We start from the raw sequence: 20,927 nt of genomic DNA, 5'->3' as shown, positions 1-20,927 counted from the left end.
ACAGTGAAATGAATCAAGTTACTTTACAAAGGAAATCTTGGAGTGTGGAGCAGCAACTAAGAGAAGGCATGGAATTTTGAAGGTCGTGAGAATGGCATTGATGGGGCAAAGGTTTACTGCAGATATTTTATCAGATGATGATGTGTGGTCAAGTCACATCGGCTTTATCTTTCTGTTGGTGAGTCTTGACCAACTCTTACTGGCTCACCATAGTTATTAACATGTCCTTGGGATCCTGTTAAGTATTAACAAGCTTTTAAGGATTTCAAATATTAGCACACACATAAAGGACTGAACACTGGCAATCCAAGTATATATACCCTGCAAAGATACCCTAGAACAATCCTTGGAACTGACTACAACTAGTAGCCTGCAACTTGCAACCTCCTCTGAATATTAATTTCCTTATGTTTTCATACAAATATTCATGTGCTTGTTGGAACCTCCTGTAAATGTCAAAACATTCCTTGAGGATATTTCTTGCGACTTGAGCTGTTATTAACATGCTCTTGTGTAAAATATTAACGAACACTTGGAATCTGGCGAGAATATAAAAGATTAAAGAATAGAGGTTGCAAGGTGCTCTCACACAGAAAATCAGTGTCATCTGGGGTACTGAATTGCCCTTATACAAATGGCAAACACTGCTCTGAAGCTTAAGGCCCATTGCTCTTAAGGCCCAAAGGATTGAGGCTCCTCCAATGTGCTCCACTCAACAGAATCATTTGTTTCATCATGTTATGGATGGCATTTGTCATACATTGCTCTCATGTGAAACATCACGAGAGCAGTCAGTGGGAGGTCTGGCCTTGTAAGACCAGGTGTAAGTCAAAATCCTGAATAAAATGTATTCTCCATAACAAAGATAAATGCCACCTTCTGTTTTTACCTTGAAAGTACAAAGGATTCTTACATATTAATTAATATCATAAATATGGGTGATGGATTTTTAAGTGTTACTAACAGACAAGCACCATTGGAGTGCTCTGACGTTTATCGCAAATGAAATTGCAGCATGTGTCCTGCAGACTCCAACACATGCTGTGGTTCACATTACAAGTTATAGACCAGAACGACCTTTCTTTTCAACTTTCTAATTTAGTTTAGTATGCTTTTTAAGCACATTAGTCATAGAGTCGTACAACATAGAAACAGTAAAAATGAGCTGAATGTTAACCAATTAATTCCCAACTAATTATACTTTTGTTTTTATTAGGGTGACGTGGGGCCGCCTGGTCTGCCTGGATTATACGTAAGTAATAGGTGCCAAATATCCAAATAAAAGATTCTGTGATGTGAGACAGGTATACATTAAGGTGGCACTCATCAGATCTATTTTAAGAGAAAATGGACAAGTATTTTAAGATGGGGAAGATGCTGTGTTGTCGCCAGAATAGAGGAGAGGGATTAGTTTTGGATTTCTATAGCAAAGATCTGGTAGAGGCACAGTAAGTCAAATGTAACATTTGCTGCATACTGGTTACAAATAATGTACTCAGTTATGATCTCCCCTTCAAAATGAAATGATGAAATTGACCAAATAATTTTTGTTGTGCTTTATTAACATCAGCTTAATTATCTTTCAGCAAGATATCCTGGTGATGAAAATGTAACACATCTTTCAGAAATAAAATTAAAACAATGCTGGAAATACTCAGCATGTCAGATAACATCTATGAAGAGGCAAACGGAGATAATGCTTAAAGATTATGACCTTTCATCTGAGTATTTCCAGCATTTTCTGACTTTTTCAAATTTCCAGCATCTACATTATTTTGCTTTCAGAGATATGAGATTTACAGTGCCAATGGTATTCTCATCAGGGACTACAAATCTTAAATCAATATCTTTGATTTCCCACTTTTGTGCACATGGATTCTCCCATGATTGTTCTCCCAAGAGATAACATAGATTCAATGAGTGCTTGTGATTGTATCATTATTGAAAAATTGAGTAATTTCTGCAACAGCTCTATGGAGTTGTATTAGAGCAGTGACATTGAAGGCACACGTAAATTAACCACTCCGAGATTTCGTTCGCAGTTGTGTTTTATCTCGTGCTGGAAAAGAAAGCCATATCTATTTATTTTAGAATAAGTATTACTTATTAATTAGGTGTTTATGTCAATGACGTTTCTGGCTTTGGGCTCTAGTCAAATAGATGAAAAGATGTTTGAAACCCTGCATGTGTTTATTTTTAGTAAACATAGAAACATAGAAAATAGGTGTAGGAGCAGGCCATTTTAGTAAATACGAATTGTGTTGCAGATGAGATGGCCAGTCATAGTCTATATCCCAAAGTAGGGGAGTCTAAAACTAGAGAATATGTAGTTAAAATGGGAGGAGAAAGACTTAAAAAGGGCCCATTGGACAACATTTTCGCTCAAAGGTTAATGAATATATACAATGAACAATGAAATATACAATGAAAAGTTCTGATAGTCAATCTGCCATTTTTCACAACAGTTAAAAACCCAGACTATAGGTTCCGACAGTTGATCTGCCATTTTTCGCAACAGTTTAAAACAGCATATAATCCTTCCAATATTTTCGCCACCTCCAACGAGATCCCACTACTGGCCACATCTTCCCATCTCCACCCCTTTCTGCTTTCCACAGAGACCGTTAAATTGGTTCTCATTTTAAGAACCAATAATTGCCAATTATTCGAGTTGGCAATAATATTCTGATGAAGAGAACATTCTTTACCTTTATCCAGGGCCGTCTTAACGCATGGGCCTGATGGGCACTTGCCCAGGGGCCCACGAGCATAGGGGCCCCATGCTGATCTGTGTATGTTAAGTGACTTGCAATAAATAAATACTACTTTAAAAATGTATGTTCAATAAGTGCTTTTTTCGCAACATTTTCGGTCACTAAGTGCTTCTCACAGCGATCTGTAAGTGCTTTTCGCAACAATGTATCACCCTAAGTCCATCGCTAAGTGCTTTTCGGTAAGTGCTTTTCGCCGGCACGACAGGGGGGGGCTGGTAGGGAAAGGGGGGTGGGGGAGAGTAACGGTAGGGGCCCCAGTACACTGCTTTGCCCGGGGGCCCATAATGCTGTAAAAACGGCCCTGCCTTTATCCCTGTTGTATTTAAAGTCAAAAATATCTGATTTTCATGATGCATACCATTCACTCACTACCACCACTCCAGATATACTGAAGGTAAGACTTTCTTTCAGCTGCAGGCTTTCTAGCTTTTTAAGAACAGAATGTTCAGAGGATAAGAGTTTACAGTGATGGGATATCTTCATGTTTTTTTGGAATCGGAGCAACAATTTTTGGAATTTTTGGAGTTTTGTAATTCTTTCCGACAAATTGGTTGCAGGAATATCTAATCTATATACTAAAACTCGTTTGCTTGTTTGTTTGTTCCTGAACTACAGCCAAAACGGTACACGATAGCACGACAAATTTAGGCCCACCTTACTCACCATCGTCCCTTTGGTGCTAATGGAAGACGTTTCATTGAAATCGGTGTTATATTTTTAAAGTTATTCACATTTTAAAGTTTCAATCTATCTCCTAGGGAGGGGGGAGAAGGGAGGATAAGGGGGGTTGATGGGGATGGAGTGGGGGGGAGGGGGAGGAGGACGGGGTGAGGGAGGGAGGGGAGGGAGGGGGGAGTGGGAGGGAGGGAGGGTGGGGGGGAGGGGTGAGTGGGGGAGGAGAGGGTGCTGTACCAATGCAGGAGAGGTTTGGGCCAGTGGGTCCACTTGATCGAGTAGATTTCAAAAACTAAAACTGTAATAATCATTTTAAGAACCAATGTAAACAAGAAATGCAAATGGAATTTTTCCAGACAATAGGGTATCATTAAAATAATGATACAAAGAGATATAAAGGCAATTTATGAATCAAAAATTGCTTCATGCTATTTTTAGAGGCCCGGTTATCATAGTTATGTCAAATTCCTTTATCTGCTACTTGCCATGGTCATTAGCTCATTTATTTTAAACTAGTTATTGCTTCATTAAAATAGTATGTGCAGAAATCTGGTGTGAATGTGTTAACCAGCATACCTATAAATAACACACCAATGAATGTCGATTATTGGGCTTGCTTCCAAGGATGTTGTCAAGGGGCAAGTAGGTGGGAGCTTGCTCAACCAAGCTTGGTGATGCAGGTGGCCTTATCCTTTACCTTTTAATGTGAGAGAGAAACTTTATCAGCTGGTTTTAAATCACCACTGAGACTTTGACAATGCTATACTTTCAGTTATTAGTGAGCATTTAATGCTGTCATGAGTTGCGTATTTGACAAAACATGTTGATGTGTGGGACATGTGCATTTTGTCAGTGTAGGTGTTTGCTCATTTGCATGGTGAAATAAAATCTCCTGTTTCCATGCCTGGTCAAGGGAATAGGCTGTGGCACTGGGATGAGGGGGAGAAAGTCAGTTTGTATCAAGTTTGTTTATTGATTCAGATGTTTTTTTTGTAACTCCCCCCATTTATCTCAATTTTATCTCCCAGAAAGTACTAATTAATTCAATTATATGGACAGATAAAACAAATTCTCCCCTAACACTATTCCATTCAGTAACCAAACCCGTAGACTTGGCATTAAAAAAACACATTTCCCTGAGGCAGGCTAAAGAAAATTTCAATTAAACAAAGAACTTGCTATAAACATTCAGCAGGTCAGGCAGCATCTGTGGAAGGAAAAGCAAACTTAATATTTCAATTTGAAAACAGTTCATCAGAACAGGGAAAGAGTTATGTTTGTGATGTAGAGAGAGAGAGAGGGGGGGGGGGAGGAGATGAACAGGACTACATCTTAACGTAGACTAAAAGGAATAAGAAACCAAAGTCTATGAACAAAGTACATAGGATTCTCATCTAAACCAATTAAAACGTGATTGACATTTATTGTCTAATTTGGTAGACAATCCAATTATTGATTAAAAAAAGCAGTCTCTTTTTAATAGAATAGTATTTCCGACCATTAAATAGAATATATTTACAGTGCACTTTTGATTTAAAACAAAACACTCATTTCACGCCTTACCCTTCCATATCTCTATGTGTACCCTTCTGAAGAAGGATCTCGACCCAAAACATCACCCATTCCCTCTCCCCAGAGAGGCTGCCTGTCCCGCTGAGTTACTTCAGCATTTTGGGTCTACCTTCGGTGTAAAGCAACATCTGCAGTTCCTTCCTACTAAATTTAACTTTTGGCTGGTCAGGAATTCCTAATACACTGTGTTTGTGATGGCATGTCACTGGCTCATTCAGAGACTGGCACATGCGAGGCTGAAGTGCTTTGGCATAAATGTGCAGAACCTCTATCAGACCAACAACAGGTGAGAGACCAGAGCAACAACAGATGAGAGATCCTCTCAAAGGGCAGCCAATGTTGTCCCCATTACTCAATCCCATCCAATGTCTGTCTCTCAGGGAGAGGACCATTCAATTGTATGGTCATATGTATCTGCCCCAAAAAGGAATTCTAAAATATTCACCCAGATGGCCAAAGGTTTGTACTGAAGTTGTGTGTTTTGTTCAGTTGCCAGTTGTTGTTCCTTTTAATCACTGACTCAGGAGATATTTGGGATACCGATCTTCATAGCCCAGCTTAAACAAGCACGGGAAGAGACTAATGCTGCCAAAGCAGCCACACATTGACATTTGGTATCTTTACATGGAAGCTTTTCCAGATAACTTTCTTATAGAGGACATAACCACATGTTCAGTGGTCAAAGAATTATTTATTTGCGAAATGGGTGAGATACTTGGACGTTGATGGATATATGCTATGGAGAGAATTTTACTAAATTACACCAAGGCATTTAATATTTCACCTATACTTATTACAATAAATGCAGTTGAATTTATGTAGGAAAATAACTGCAGATGCTGGTACAAATGGAAGGTATTACAAAATGCTGGAGTAACTCAGCGGGTCAGGCAGCATCTCTGGAGTCCAAGTCAAGTTTATTTGTCACATACACATACAAGATGTGCAGTGAAATGAAAGGTCACCCACAGTCCAGCAATAAGAGAAGGAATGTGTGACATTTCGGGTCGAGACTCTTCTTCAGACTGATGTCAGGGGGGATGGGACAAAGAAAGGATATAGGCGGAGACAGGAAGACAGTGGGAGAACTGGGAAGGAAGAGCTGCCCCTTTACCTCCCCCCTCGACTCCATCCAAGGACCTAAACAGTCTTTCCAGATGAGGCAGAAGTTCACCTGCACCTCCTCCAACCTCATCTATTGTATCCGCTGTTCCAGATGTCAACTTCTCTACATCGGCGAGACCAAACGCAGGCTTGGCGATCATTTCACTCAACACCTTCACTCAGTCCGCCTTAACCAACCTGATCTCCCGGTGGCTGAGCACTTCAACTCCCCCTCCCACTCCCAGTCTGACCTTTCTGTCATCAGCATTTTGTGATACCTTCTAGTTGAATTTATGGTTACTAAACTCAGAGTTTAGGAAATCATTGAATTCTCTTTAGTTGTGCAACAAAAGCTTTAAAATGATTTGTGCTATTCTTGGTCGCAGAACTAAAACTGATGTAGGATTATATCACATGGCCTCAGTGGCACAGATACAAAATGGAGAACAAGACGGGATCATTTTTTATTATACAGACTTTGTTCATTAGTGCCCAGTATATTGTCAGCATTGCAGATGAAGGGATATGAAAGAATATGAAGAAAACTGTAGTCACAAGTATTGTTGCAGGAAACCCCCATGCAGATTTTCTGGCATAGGAAATTGGCATCTGTCATGCAAAAGAAGCCAAAACCAAAAACAACTTGGGAAAGCCAAAGCCAGAATTAAGTTTGAGGTGAATCCTCAGATGTTAATACAATGAATGTTAAAGAATTAGGAACTCAAAAGAAGGACCACTAACAGTGGGAACTTTCTTGTTCCTGAGACAAAGGTGCAAGGAACTCAACCGCACTCCATGAATGTGTAATTTATGCTGACTCTTCATTGGAAAATAAGGACCTCATCCATTTATTCAAATGCACAAATCAGTCCCTAAACTTTATTAGAGAAGCGCTGTGCATTTATCTTTGTCTCTTGGCCACATTTATCTCCCAATCAAGCAGATTGACTGCTATTTATTAGGTTGATATGACCCATATCCTCATTCTCTGCAAAGTTATTTATGTTACATCAATGATTGCACCACAAAGTATTTCATTGGTTATAAAGTGTTCCAAGATTTTAGATTTGTTTAGCGCAGAGATGCAGTTTGGAAACAGGCCCTTCGGCCCCCGAGTCCATGATGCCCAATGATCGCCTATCATTTGTACAACAGATTCATGGTAAATGAGGGAGAGAGTAAAGAAGGGATGTGGGAAAGACAAATGGGAATAGCAGTGGGAATAGATGGCCGGGTTTAGATATTCACTGGAACCTCAGTTTGAAGAATGGTCCTGACCTGAAACCTAATTTCTCCATTCCCTCCACAGATGCTGCTGGACTCGCTGAGTTCCTCCAGCATCTTATTTTCACCAAAACCGTGTAAGATGAAAAGAGAACATGCCAGCCAAAAGAAAATATTTTAAATGAAATTGGACCTTTCTGCTGGGTCACAGTCAATTATGAGCTCCAACACTAACTAGAGCAAAGGTCAGTGACAGGTCCTGGAGCCACTGGGGTTTCTGCCGCTAGCATGAATACGTGTTAATAGGGAGTACTGATCACATAACCACGGTCTGAATTTCCTATGTAAAACCAGAACCTAAGACCATCCATCTTATCCATCTTCAAATCACTGACCTGTGGCTCCTTTGCCCTTCCCGCCACCCCACCTCCCCCCACCACCCCATCTCAAAGCTATCCCGCCATGTCACTTTGGGTTCTTAACCATTCATCGTTACAGGATCCAGAGTACCCAAAGCTGATGCAATTTAAATTTACTTTAAATTTGCTGGTCTGCGATTTATATTTTAATCATTACTTCATGTCTGCTCACTACAGATTGCTGCTGAATACGGTATTAGTTAAATGCTTTGCATAATGTCTCGATCGGAAACGTCACCCATTCCTTCTCTCCAGAGATGCTGCCTGTCCTGCTGAGTTACTCCAGGTTTTTGTTTCTAGCTTGCATTACGATTTTCTAGGTTGATTAAAAGACCAATCTGCCAGCATTTGAGCTAAGTTATCTGGACTAGGCACATCATTTCGCAGATTCCCATTGAATTGCGAACTGAGGAACAGAAGATCAATTGGCAGATCAGCCAAGTCACTCTTAGAGCCTGTGCTCGCATTGTGAAATGGTGGTTGATCCTTCACCTCAACTCCACCTTACCTGTTGATCACCACTTACCATGATATTCTCAGTTTCCAGAATTCTATTGATTTCTGCTTTGAATGTATTCAACAACTGCGGCACAATAGCACAGCAGTAGAGTTGCTGCCTTACAGCGAATGCAGTGCTGGGGACACAGGTTCAATCCTGACTATAGGTGCTGTCTGTACGGAATTTGTACATTCTCCCCGTGACCTGCGTGGGTTTTCTCCGAGATCTTCGGTTTCCTCCCACATGCCAAAGACATACAGGTATGTAGGTTAATTGGCTTGGTAAATGGAAAAATTGTTGCTCGTGGGTGTAGAATAGTGTTAATATGTGCGGATCGCTGGACAGCATGGACCCGGTAAGCCGAAGGGCCTGTTTCTGCTCTGTATCTCTAACTAAACTGAGCATCCACATTGCTCTGGGGTGAAGAATTACAAAGATTCACAATTCTCCAGGTAAAGAAGTTTCTTCTCATCTCAGTATAAATTGTCAAATCCTTATCCTGGTTGGAAGTGCCACAGTTCTAGAGTCTACAGTGAGAAGAAACATAATTCATTGAGCCCTGTGCTAACAGTTTTTCATTTCTCTGGTAGCAGAGACTTCAGTGACACTTGATCTACCCAGATAGACACAAGCTGTATACAGGCAGGCTAACCCTGACCCCAATCTCAGGCCTCTGTTGCGACAGCTGGACTGCTCAAATATAGCATTCCTTTAAGATTTTACCAGTCCTGCTACTGAGCTGCAAATTTGCAGCACAGTGCACTGTCTGAACAGCAGGGTATGGGGAGAAACTGGAAACAACCCTTATGTATAAGTGCAGCAATAAGCAAAGATTCAGCTAATAATCAGGGGATTAAAAGATATGGTGCAGCAACAAGAATATATTAGCAACAATATTTGTGATAAATTAGTATTCCAACAGTTATACTGAAATATTCTACTGGATATTATTTCAGATCGGGATTTTTAGTTAAACGATAAGATTTAGGAACCCTTTTTTAAAATTGCAGCTTTAAGACTGTCTAAATAAGGGACCGACCGTAGTGCAGCTGTGGAGCTGCTGTCACACAGCCCCAGTGATCCCAGGGTCAATCCGGACCCGAGTTCTGTCTGCATGGAGTTTTGTACATGCATAACATGACTGCATTGATTTGTTCTCGGTGCTCCAGTTTCATATCACATTCCAAAGACGTGAAGGTTGGTAGATTAATTGGCCACTGTAAATTGCTCCTCGTGTAGTTTTGTGGTGGAATATAGAGGGAATATAAAGGTAGTTGATGGGAATGTGGACAGAAGAGGTTACAGATAAAATAGTAGGGAATGGGATTGCTCTGTGAGCCAGTTTAGAGTCTAAAATAGCTTTCTTCTGCGCCATTAGACAATATAGAAATTCTCATATTTTTCATGTTCCTGTAGAACACGGAAGGAGTAATGAATGCAATAGACCGGGTTGAAAAAGGTGCAGCTGAACTTCTACCATGATTTAAAAGAGCCGTTCTGGTCCCAGAATGGTAGTAAGGAATAGGTGTTGCACATCCAATGGTTGAAGAGGAATGCTAATGGAAAGGAGAAGTGAGAGGAGAGAGATGAGAGGAACAGGAAGCCACAAACCAAATGTTTCCTGTGGAAAGCAAAAATGAGAGAGAGGCAAAGATGTGATTGATGGCGAGATCGAGCTGGAGCTTGAGGAAATGGAAAAGAATGATGTGTTGGATGCCGGATACTCTTGGATGAAATTTTAAGACTAGGGGAAGCTTTATTGCTGTTCCTTCAGGTGGAGTGGGGAGATGCAATCTACAATGTAGCAGAGACAGACCTGGGATAGGGGATGTGCTGGAATAGGTTAGGAACAAGGACTGCTCCATGCAACAAATAATAGGATGGGCATAACTAGGGCCCATTCAGTTCCGATGGCTACCCCTTTGATCTGTAGAAAGTTGGGGAAATCGAAAGAGAAGTTGTTGAGAGTAGATGTCAGCTTGGTCTGAGTTCCACTGAAGCTTTTCAAATGCTTAATAAAGAACCTTTTCATGTGGAAGCTCCCAAAACCCTATCCCCTTAACAAGGAAGTGCAGATTAAAGATTTGCCACTGGTCTTTCCCCTTATGCAATGTAAAGCTTTGGTTGAAATGAAGCCGCATGTATTATCGTATGTGTAGGAAGCAAATGCAGATGGTGGTTTTAGCCAAAGATAAACAGAAAAAGCTGACGTAACTCAGCGGGTCAAGCTGGGGAAATGTCAAAAGGGCAGAATACTGATGAACCAATGGCAGTTTAAAGATTTCCAGCAGAGATGATCACAAGCTTAATCTATTGCACTAATTAATGCAATTTCAAAGCTACTGAAACAAAAGTAAACTAATTTTAATTCAATCCTCCCATGATTGTTCTGTTACGTTTTTTGAAACTGCATTAGCCAGAATTAAAGATCATAGGCTAATACAAGATAGCCACAAAAAGCTGGAGTAACTCAGCGGGTCAGACAGCATGTCTGGAGAAAAGGAATAGGTGATGTTTCAGGGTCGAGACCCTTCTTCAGACCCTTCAACTTGACCTGAAATGCCACCTATTCCTTTTAATATAATAATGGCAACATGTACACAGTCACTTTTCGAGCCTTCCAGATACAAATTGAAGTTCAAAGGTTCAAGGATCAGAGTGGAAGAATCTCAGTACACCCATGAGCCCCTCACGAGCCTATCCTGCTGTTTGTTGTTCATATTGTTACTTAAAGGGACACACTGCTGACATTGGTTGTTCTGACTGGGTAGCGTCACAAATGACTGCACATTGCTCAAGCCTCATAGTGTACAACAACTAACAAGGTATGTTTCCTTTAGCATGTAGCTGTTGAGACACCCATTCCATGGATGCCTCAGCGTTGACACTGCTGGCAGCTCTCCATTACCGGAGTCATCGTTATGACCATGCCGAGGCATTCAGGCTGGGTCAGGAAGATTGTTGTAGCAAAAAGCCTACTCCCATGGAATGTTCAGGAATATCATGTCCTACCTGACCTTGTCCAATGAACAGTATTCACATGCAATGGTTTTATAAATGACATGTGTGATATTCTTCAAAGAGACCTTAGGTCAAATTCTTGCACTCTTCATGCTTTATCCAAGTGCCAATGTGACACTCCTAAGTGTCAAGCTGGAAAGTATAAGTAGATTATGGCTTCAAAAGGGAAATCATGGCTGACAAATTAGAGGTGTTTTTTTAAGTCTCAACCTGAGTGGATTGAAGCGAGCGAGTAGATGTATTATACTTGGACTTCCAAAAGATGTTCAACAAGGTGCCACACAAAAGGTTAAGTCACTTGATATGGATAGGGGATTGGTAATAGGCAGTGAGTTGAGACAAGAGAGTAATTTTCAGGTTGACAACCTGTGACCAGTAGGGAACCGCGAGTCATTGCTGGGATTGTAACTGCTTACAATGTATAAAGACTTGGTGGAGATCTGAAGGAAGAATTTCCCCTCTCGTAACTCAATGAGTCTTTGAAAATGCGTGACACTGCCAGCAACATCATTGATGAGGCTTCACTACCTTGTGAAATGTGGGGAACAGTATCTTTAAAGACAGTATCTTTAAAGAGTATATTTAAAGACAGGTTTCTTCAAGAGTCAAGAGTGTTCAATTATCCTATGTACGTTAACGGAACAGGGAAATTCTTAATGGCCTGTCCCACTTAGGCGATTTGAAGGCGACTGCTGGCGACTAGGCTGTCACCAACAGTTCGCCGGGGTGTCGCGGGCATGATCGTGATGAGTCTTCCAAGAATTGTAGTGGATCTCAGCGCGTCGCTGAGAAATCATCCGGAGTGAAATTTCTCGGCGACAGCTGGCTTGTCGCCAGGTATCGTTGCTTATTGCGGGCGCTGTCGCATGCTGTTTCCAGGTTTGCTAGTTTCTCTTAGATGCATTTAGAAGCATATAATATTAAAATAAGTTAAGTCATTTCAAGATACCATAAAATACTTGTGTTTAACCAATTTATTTACCGTCAGGACATTTGACAGGTAGATTGGAGGCGACAGTTTGACGGTCAGGTAAGCGTGGGAATTTTCGCAATGTTTATGGCCATCAGCGATCACATTTAAAGTAGGCTCCCAACCCAGATATACAACCCAGAAACCAGATATGCATCCCCCGTACATTTTCAAAGAATGCCCACACACTTTTCACAAAAATCCACTTAACCACTTTTAAAATTAAATTTCTTAATACTGCCATTAGTAAACTGGAAGTCAATCCAGTTTATGCCTTGTTACCATGAAGCTTGGCTTTTAAGTAATCCATACAAGATGTTATAGTTCAAAACTCTCAAGTACTTACCGACTTGTCAGTGATTTCAGCGAAAATTAGGATGCCGGAGAAACATTGACAGCGTGGGAATTTTGCGATGTTTCTGAAGACGGTGTAATCTCAACCTGACTCGGCATTTTTGTGGTCATTGTCGTCGGTTAAAAGAAAATTTCGGCGATCTGCTACAACTTTGACAGTCGCCGGCCGGCAGTCGCCTAAAAAGTCGCCTAAGTGGGACAGACCCTTTACTTGCTGCCACTTTACAGGCCGATTACATATATAACATATAACATATAACAACTACAGCATGGAAACAGGCCTGTCCGGCCCTACCAGTCCACGCCGACCATTCTCCCTGACCTAGTCTCATCTACCTGCACTCAGACCATAACCCTCCAATCCCCTCCTATCCATATACCTATCCAATTTACTCTTAAATAATAAAATCGAGCCAGCCTCCACCACTTCCACCGGAAGCCCATTCCATACAGCCACAACCCTCTGAGTAAAGAAGTTCCCCCTCATGTTACCCCTAAACCTTTGTCCCTCAATTCTGAAGCTATGTCCCCTTGTTGGAATCTTCCCCACTCTCAAAGGGAAAAGCCTACCCACGTCAACTCTGTCCGTCCCTCTCATAATTTTAAAAACCTCTATCAAGTCCCCCCTCAACCTTCTACGCTCCAAAGAATAAAGACCCAACCTGTTCAACCTCTCTCTGTAGCCTAAGTGCTGAAACCCAGGCAACATTCTGGTAAATCTCCTCTGTACCCTCTCCATTTTGTCGACATCCTTCCTATAATTTGGCGACCAGAACTGCACACCATACTCCAGATTCGGCCTCACCAATGCCCTGTACAATTTCAACATTACATCCCAACTTCTATACTCGATGCTCTGATTTATAAAGGCAAGCATACCAAACGCCTTCTTCACCACCCTATCCACATGAGATTCCACCTTCAGGGAACAATGCACAGTTATTCCCAGATCCCTCTGTTCCACTGCATTCCTCAATTCCCTACCATTTACCCTGTACGTCCTATTTTGATTTGTCCTACCAAAATGCAGCACCTCACACTTATCAGCATTAAACTCCATCTGCCATCTTTCAGCCCACCCTTCCAAAAGGCCCAAGTCTCTCTGTAGATTAATGCAATAATGCAAATAAACATACAGCAATAAGTAAGCCAATAAATTCATAATCTGTAATACATGGTAACCAGACCCTAATAGTGCAAAAATAAAGTATCATAGTGCAGCCAAACCAAAGTCCATAGCAGATCATAATTGCTGAGGAAATGGTGGAAAACAATAGACAATAGACAAACGAAATCAAGGGCTATGGGGAAAGGGCAACAAAATAGTCTTGAGTAATGTTGGATCATAATTTATCCTGTTGAATGTAAACACAGGGCGGAGGGACCTATGGTCTTATGGAGTGGAATCTCTCCAGGTTGTAATTTTCCTCAAGGTTTCATGCTGCTCCAATGTGTAAAGAGCAGTCTTCTGACTAGGGGAGGAGAACACTGCTTGGTGTCAGAAAGATGTGTTGTCTCTGCTTGAACAATTACAACTGCTGGTACCAGAACCAGTAGCTGCTGTGTCAGATTGCATGTGGTCCCATCTCGTTACTTGGTTAAAATCTCTGTGGTCTATTTGCCCTTGAGGAGGAGAATTGAACCTTCTATATGAGTGGCTTCTCACCTGGTTTTTAACTTTCCAACCTTAATGAAAGACATTGATTAATCTTTATGCTGCATCTTGAAGTGCTTCAATGTAGCGTGTGGAGATGGTAGAATATTGATTGAGTGGTGGGTGTTTGTAAGAAAAGGTAGGTTATGAGGGATTGGCCGATGGAGTAATAATTTGTTTGTGCATGTGTGTTTGTATGCGTGTCAATACGTTCAATGAGTGCTTCAAAAGGGAGAACACCTATGTACCTTCTCGGAACCTGTAGCTTGCAATAGCATGGTGATCTCAGTCGGCGGTCAGAAGATTCTTCATGTGGGTGAATCCTTGGAATCATCTGATGGTGTACCTGGCCGCATTTTCAAAACCTGCGCGGACCAACTGGCTAGAGTTTTTGCGGACATATTCAACCTTTCATGACTAAGGTCCAAGTTTCCTATCTGCTTCAAAAGGATATCAATAATATCTGTGCCTTTGAAAAGTAATGTGACATGTCTTAATGATGATTGACTGGTGGCACTAATGTCCTTGATGATGAAATGCTTTGAGAGAATGGTTAAGGGACATATCAACTCCTACCTTAGCAACCAAGACTAACTTACCATATGGGACCTTGTCAAAGGCTTTGCTGAAGAACATATAAACAACATTCACTGTCCTGCCCTCATCAAGCCTCTTCAAAACACTCTATCAGAATTGTGAGATTCAATTTCCCATACCCAAAGCCATGTTCACTATCCCCAATCAGTCTGTGCTTATCGACACGTTCCATCTCTAAGAATCTCTTCCAACAACTTTCTCACCACTCATGTCAGGCTCACTGGCCTGTAGTTCCTTGACTTGTCCTTGCTGCGCTTCTTAAATAATGGTGCAGAGTGTTCGGCAACTTTACCTGTGGCTAAAGATTATGCAAATATCTTTGCAAGGGCCTCTGCAATTTCCTCACCATGCATCTCCTAACACCAAGCCAATTTTGGAACCAATTTGCCAAGTGTGCCATGTAACCCATGGACTCTACTTGTTAGGATGAGACTCCTATACACAATCTCGTCAAAGGATTTAATGAAATCCATGTAAACTGCATTAACCCCTTTACCTTCATTGATCCACCATCGAGAAAACTCAGTCTAATTAGTCACACGGGACCTCCCTTTAATGTCCACATTGACAATTCCTGATCAAACATTGCCTTAACAAGTGCAGATCCAGAATATTTTCTTTTAATTGTGCTACCAAAAATATTAGATTTACTGGCCTGCAATTGCCCTGCTACCTTTGTTGAATAAATGTATCACATTGGCTGTGCTCCAGTTATCTGATACATCTTGGCTGACCAGAAAAATATTGAACATTTTAATTAGATTCCCAGCAATCTGTCCCTTTGCCTCCCTGTAATTGCTGAATCACTGAATCACTTCTGGAAGGAAAGGTTATCCTGTAAGGAGAGATTTGACTGGGTAGATGTTGAGAGAATGTTCTCTCAATCTGAGGATCTTCAACTAAGGGACATTGTAAGAGGACAAGTGGTCTCTCAATCAGAGCTGAGATGAGGAAGACGTTCTTTGAGGTTTGGGGAACCCGTATTTCTCTACTCCAGAGGATCATGAATCCCCAATTGTCTTGAATATTCAAGATTAAATTGAATCAATATGATTGGAATTAAGAGATATATGAACCAGGCAAGAAAATGGACGATGTGGGAGATCTGCTATGGGTGTCCTGAGTAATTAAGCAATTACAAGGGGCCAAATAATCTTCTCCAGCTTCTGTTTCCTATATTCTTCAAACAAATACAATTGTACAAAAGTACCAAGTGCTAATGAAAATCAATTTTTTTAAACTGCAGATTCGGGAAGTCTGAATTAAAAACAGAAAATGGTGGAAACATTCAGCAGGTCAGGCAACATTTGTTCCTCTTTCCCCAAATATTGCCAGACCTGCTGAATATTTTCTGTTTTCATGCCAAGTGCACATCTCTAGCCTGTTTTCTGTATTATCTGTGTTACATGGATATATAGGCATATACCTGTCTCACATGTGATCAATTTATTTGTTTTGTTTTTGTTTTTGCAGCTTAAGGGAGCAAAGGGTGATCCGGTAAGTATTTTGACACTCAGCTTGGTTACAATCCGTTTCAAAAATTGTGGAATATTTTCTGCAGCCTTTAATGGTTTGAATTTCATGTGCAGTGAATAAATTTCAAAATGCCTACTTGCTTCTCAATCAATGTTCATGATTATTCCATGGACTGTGCTTTGTAGGTACAGCATTACCATTGCTTGTCGCACCAAGAGATTGAAGGGAATTGATTAGCCACTCGATGTATTTTCATGTGTAACAATCACTTGGTGAAAGGTTGTTCCTTACATTGGGAGGCTGTACTCGATGGCCACATCCCAACAAATTGTATTGAGGCAAGCCAAGAAAATCATTAGATCTAGTGCTGAAAGTCTCCCAATAACCATCTCTAAATAAAACAGCTCCTGGAACAACCATTCTTCATTATACCCAGCACTACCGACACATATGTGAGCATTAACAATCCATGGGAGCAGGGCATCGAGGGGTTCTTGGCCCACCCTCTCCAGCATACCTCTACCAAACATTTAATCACTTGAGAACAAACTTGAAGAGCTCAGAGCAAGGCTGTTTTTTCAAAGGAAGATCAGGGATTGTTCTTTGTTTTACTGAAGCATGGCTCACTACAGACTCTCCTGGCCCTGCTGCAAACCTAAGAGTATCTCCGTATCTCCATTTATGGTATGAACTGTACAGAATCCTCAGGCAAGAGGCAAGGCAGTGGTCTCTGCTTTTTGATCAATGCTTCGTGGTACACTAATATGATTCCTTCAATACTGCTTCCTGACCGTGAATACCTGATCAATTATCTACTGAGAAAATTGACCACTACCATCTAGCATGCCAATAGGGAGAAAGAGCACGGTTTGGCCTATACTTCGGAAAGAGGGCAGGGCAAGTGACTGAGGTGTCAGTGGGGGAGTACTTTAGAACCAGTGACCATAGTTCTATTCATTTTTTTAAAAGACATGGAAAAGGACAGAACTGGTCTTCAAGTTAAAGGTCTTGATTGGGCAAGGTAAATTTTGATGGTATTAGACAGAAACTTGCAAAGGTTGATTGGTGTTGGTTGTTCACAGGCAAAGAGACGTTTGGCAAGCGGGAGGCATTTAAAAGTGGGATAGCGAGTGTTCAAGGTATGATGTCCCTGTTAGAGTGAAGGGCAAGGCTGGCAGGAATGGGGAATCCTGGAAGATGGGTGATATCGAAGCTCTGATCAATTACAGGCAAATGGGATCAAGTGAAGGTGTATAAGGGATGCAGGAGTATACTTAAGAAGAGAATAAGGAGAGCAAAAAGAAGGCATGAGCAAAAGCAAAGTTATGGAGGAACTCTGTGGAGAAAATTCACAGATGGTTTCAGGTCGGGACCTTTTAACAGACTGGACTTGAGATGGCTTTGGCAGAGAAGATTATGGAGAATCCAGAAAGGTTTTATGTATATTTAGGATAAAAGAATAACTCGGGAGAGAATAGGGCCCCTCAAAGAACAAAATGGACATCCAGGTGTGGAGCCGCAGGAGATGCATGGCGTTCTCAATATTTTTCTTTTACAAAGAAAAAAGACATGAAGGATAGGGAAAGTTAATGGGAACATCTTGTGGATAGTCCACATTACTGTGGAAAAGGTGCTGATGTCTTAAAATATGAGGGTACATTAATCTCTAGGATCTGATCATGTATATCTAAGAACGTTGAGGAAAGCTAGAGAAGAAATTGCAGGAGCTCTAGCTTAGAAATACATGAATCATCGTTAGCCAAGCGTGAAGTGTCGGAAGACACCTCTTTATTTAAAAATTGCTGTAAAGAGAAACCTGGGAACTATAGACCAGTAAATCCAGCATCTGTGCTAGGTAAGTTACTGGAGGGAATTCTGAAGGATAATATATACGTGCATCTGGAAAGTCTGGGGTTAATTGCGAAGTGTCATCATGGCTTTGTGCATGAAAAATCATGTTGCATGAATTTGATTGAGCTTTTTAAAGAAGTAACTCGGTAGGTTGATGCTGGTAGAGAGGTAGATGTACTCTATATGGCCCAGCAAGGCCTTTGATAAGGTTTTGCATGATAGGCTACACTGTAAAGTTAGATGCATGGGATTCAGGGGGACTTTGCTTGCTAATTGGATATGCAATTTGCTTAATGATCAGAAGGTTGTTTTTCGGACTGGAAGCCTATGACTTGTGATGTGCCTCAGGGGTTGGTACTGCCCCCATTGTTGTTTATCAACATCAACAATGTTGATGACAAAGTATAAGGCTTGTACAAAGTATAAGTTTGTAGATGACATGAAAATAGGTGGTATCGTCTGTAAATAGTGAAGCAGGTTATCAAGAATTACAGCAAGATCCTTATCAGCTGAGCAAGCAGGCCGAGGATTGTTCAATTCAGGTAAGTGCAAGTTGTTGCATTTTGAAAGCTTCATAACTTCTGCTGCCTCAAACGCAAGAAGAAGAAGTCAAACCAGGGTAGGATCTTCACAGCGAACAGAAGAGCCCTGGGGAGTGTTGTACAACAGAGAGAAAGAGGAGAACAAGTAAATAATTCCCTGAAAGTGGTATAACAAATTTACAGTGTGGTAAAGAATGATTTGGCATGCTGGCTATCTTCAGTCAGGGCATTGAGTAGAGAAATTAGTATGTTATGTTGCAGTTGTACAAGATGTATAAGTGAGGCAACACATATTGAGTTCACTTTTGGCTATCTTCCTCTAGGAAAATACCATTAAGCTGGAAGAGTGCAGGGAAAATGTATGAGAATGTTGAAAAATAAAAAGCATTTTAATGCAGAAATAATAGCTGAACCTATGGAGAGCAGATCAGAGATATTCTGAGAGATTGTAGACACCAGGAACTGCAGATACTTGAATCGCATAGAATTATTCTGAGAGAGGGTACAGCGTTAGACTGACAGATAGACTGAAGGTAAGAAATGACCAGGTCAGAAGTCAAAATTACAAAATAATTTTTTGATTCCTGTCACTGAGACAGTGCCAAAATGTTGTAAATAATGTGTGTATTCATGATGTGACTTCAATGCAATGAGCCGTAACTGCCAACAAAAATCTGAACTGGTTGTAAAAATTTATTATAGCTATTGGCAGCCAAGATACGATGCAAATTCATTGGCACAGATCCAGGATCAACTAACCCTTCACTCCCTTATGTATTTCTAGAAGCTGACGCCTTTACACTGATCCACAACACTTGATATATCACCATACAGTGAGGATGTAACTAATACATTTACATTGATCAAATAATCACCTCTTTTTATTCTTGGCATGGTTTACTTCCTTTTTTCGTCCTTCCTGTCCGATAAATATAAATTTTATTTTACAGCACATATGTTTGTACCAACAGCTCCAGACTGGTGTTTGTGTTTCACATGCACCACTTCCTACACTTCTTCATCTCATCCTCTTTGCATGCCCTGGATCCCAATTTGCATACTTTGCTTGCCATTTAATGTATTTGTGATATTTGCATCAGTAACTATTTGTCATAGTGAAGTCCACATTTTCACCATTCCCTGGGCAAAGAGGTATCTCCTGAATTTATTTTATTGGAGACTGGATTATATTTTATTAGAGACTGGGTTATATTTTATTAGAGACTGAATTCTATTTCTGTTCCCTCATTTTACACATGCCGACAAAAGTAAATATCTTCTCTCTGTCTACTTCACCAAAGCCTATTATATTTTTTAATAATTTTAGTTCATCAACGAACTTTCTCTTCTTTACAATAGAATTCAATGAGTGCTCAAATATTTTAGGATTCATTGAGGCTGTGTAAAGCATTGCACTAAGACCAGTGCAGTTCTTATCTGGCTCCCATACGGCAACATGTCTCATCTCATGAGGACCTCGCAGATAATTTTCCATTTTTAATTGTGGCTAATTGACGTCTATTATACATCCTTCTGATTTTACCTTCCATTGCTATAAAAGAGTCAGCCAATTCCTATTCATACAAGGTAGAAATGCACCATCTGTGGAAGGAGAAGCCATTCAAAAAACCATAGAAGGTCAGATCTCCAGAAAGCCACCACAAATACCCTTCTGGAATAAACTCGCTCCCAGACAAGTTCAATACTCTCACTGCTAGCTTCGAAGCAGAGAACAAGGATGTACCTTCATGGACCCTCACAATCTCCGATGACCCTGTGATTTCAATCTCCGAGGCTAACGTCAGAAGAACCTTCATGAGGGTGAACCCTTGGTAATCATCCAGCCGTGATGATGTACCTAGCCAGGTTCTCAGAACAACTATGGTCAGAACACATGCTTTATAAGGACACCTATAAAAGCGTTGCTCAGAAGAGCAAAATGACATGCTTTAACGACTACCAACCAATGGCACTGACACCCATTGCGAGAGGTGCTTCAAGAGGTTGATCATGATGCAAATCAACTCCGATCTTGGTAATGACCTAGAGCTGCTTCAATTCGATTACCACCACAAAAGATCAACAGCAGATGGAATCTCACTGTCTCTTCGCCCTGCGTTGAACTGCTTGGACAACAGGAACGTTTATGTCAGGCTGTTATTCATCGACTGCAGTTCAACATTCAATACTAAGGG

At 40.9% G+C, this 20,927-nt stretch overlaps 1 protein-coding gene across 1 annotated transcript in view; it reads left to right on the top strand.

Annotated features, from left to right (window-relative positions):
- The window catches only part of LOC144593884 (uncharacterized), a 222,433-nt gene that overhangs the window by 77,293 nt on the left and 124,213 nt on the right, over nt 1-20,927 (top strand). Inside the window, exons 11-12 of the mRNA XM_078400009.1 lie at nt 1,217-1,252; nt 16,337-16,360. Of these exons, the coding sequence (XP_078256135.1) occupies nt 1,217-1,252; nt 16,337-16,360 (60 nt within the window). The remainder of the gene's footprint in view (nt 1-1,216; nt 1,253-16,336; nt 16,361-20,927) is intronic.

This window comes from Rhinoraja longicauda, chromosome 5 (genome assembly GCF_053455715.1).
Source record: "Rhinoraja longicauda isolate Sanriku21f chromosome 5, sRhiLon1.1, whole genome shotgun sequence".
NCBI classification, from domain to species: Eukaryota; Metazoa; Chordata; class Chondrichthyes; order Rajiformes; family Arhynchobatidae; genus Rhinoraja; species Rhinoraja longicauda.
Note: the sequence above shows the minus strand (reverse complement) of the source record. Positions and strands in the feature narration are given on the sequence as shown.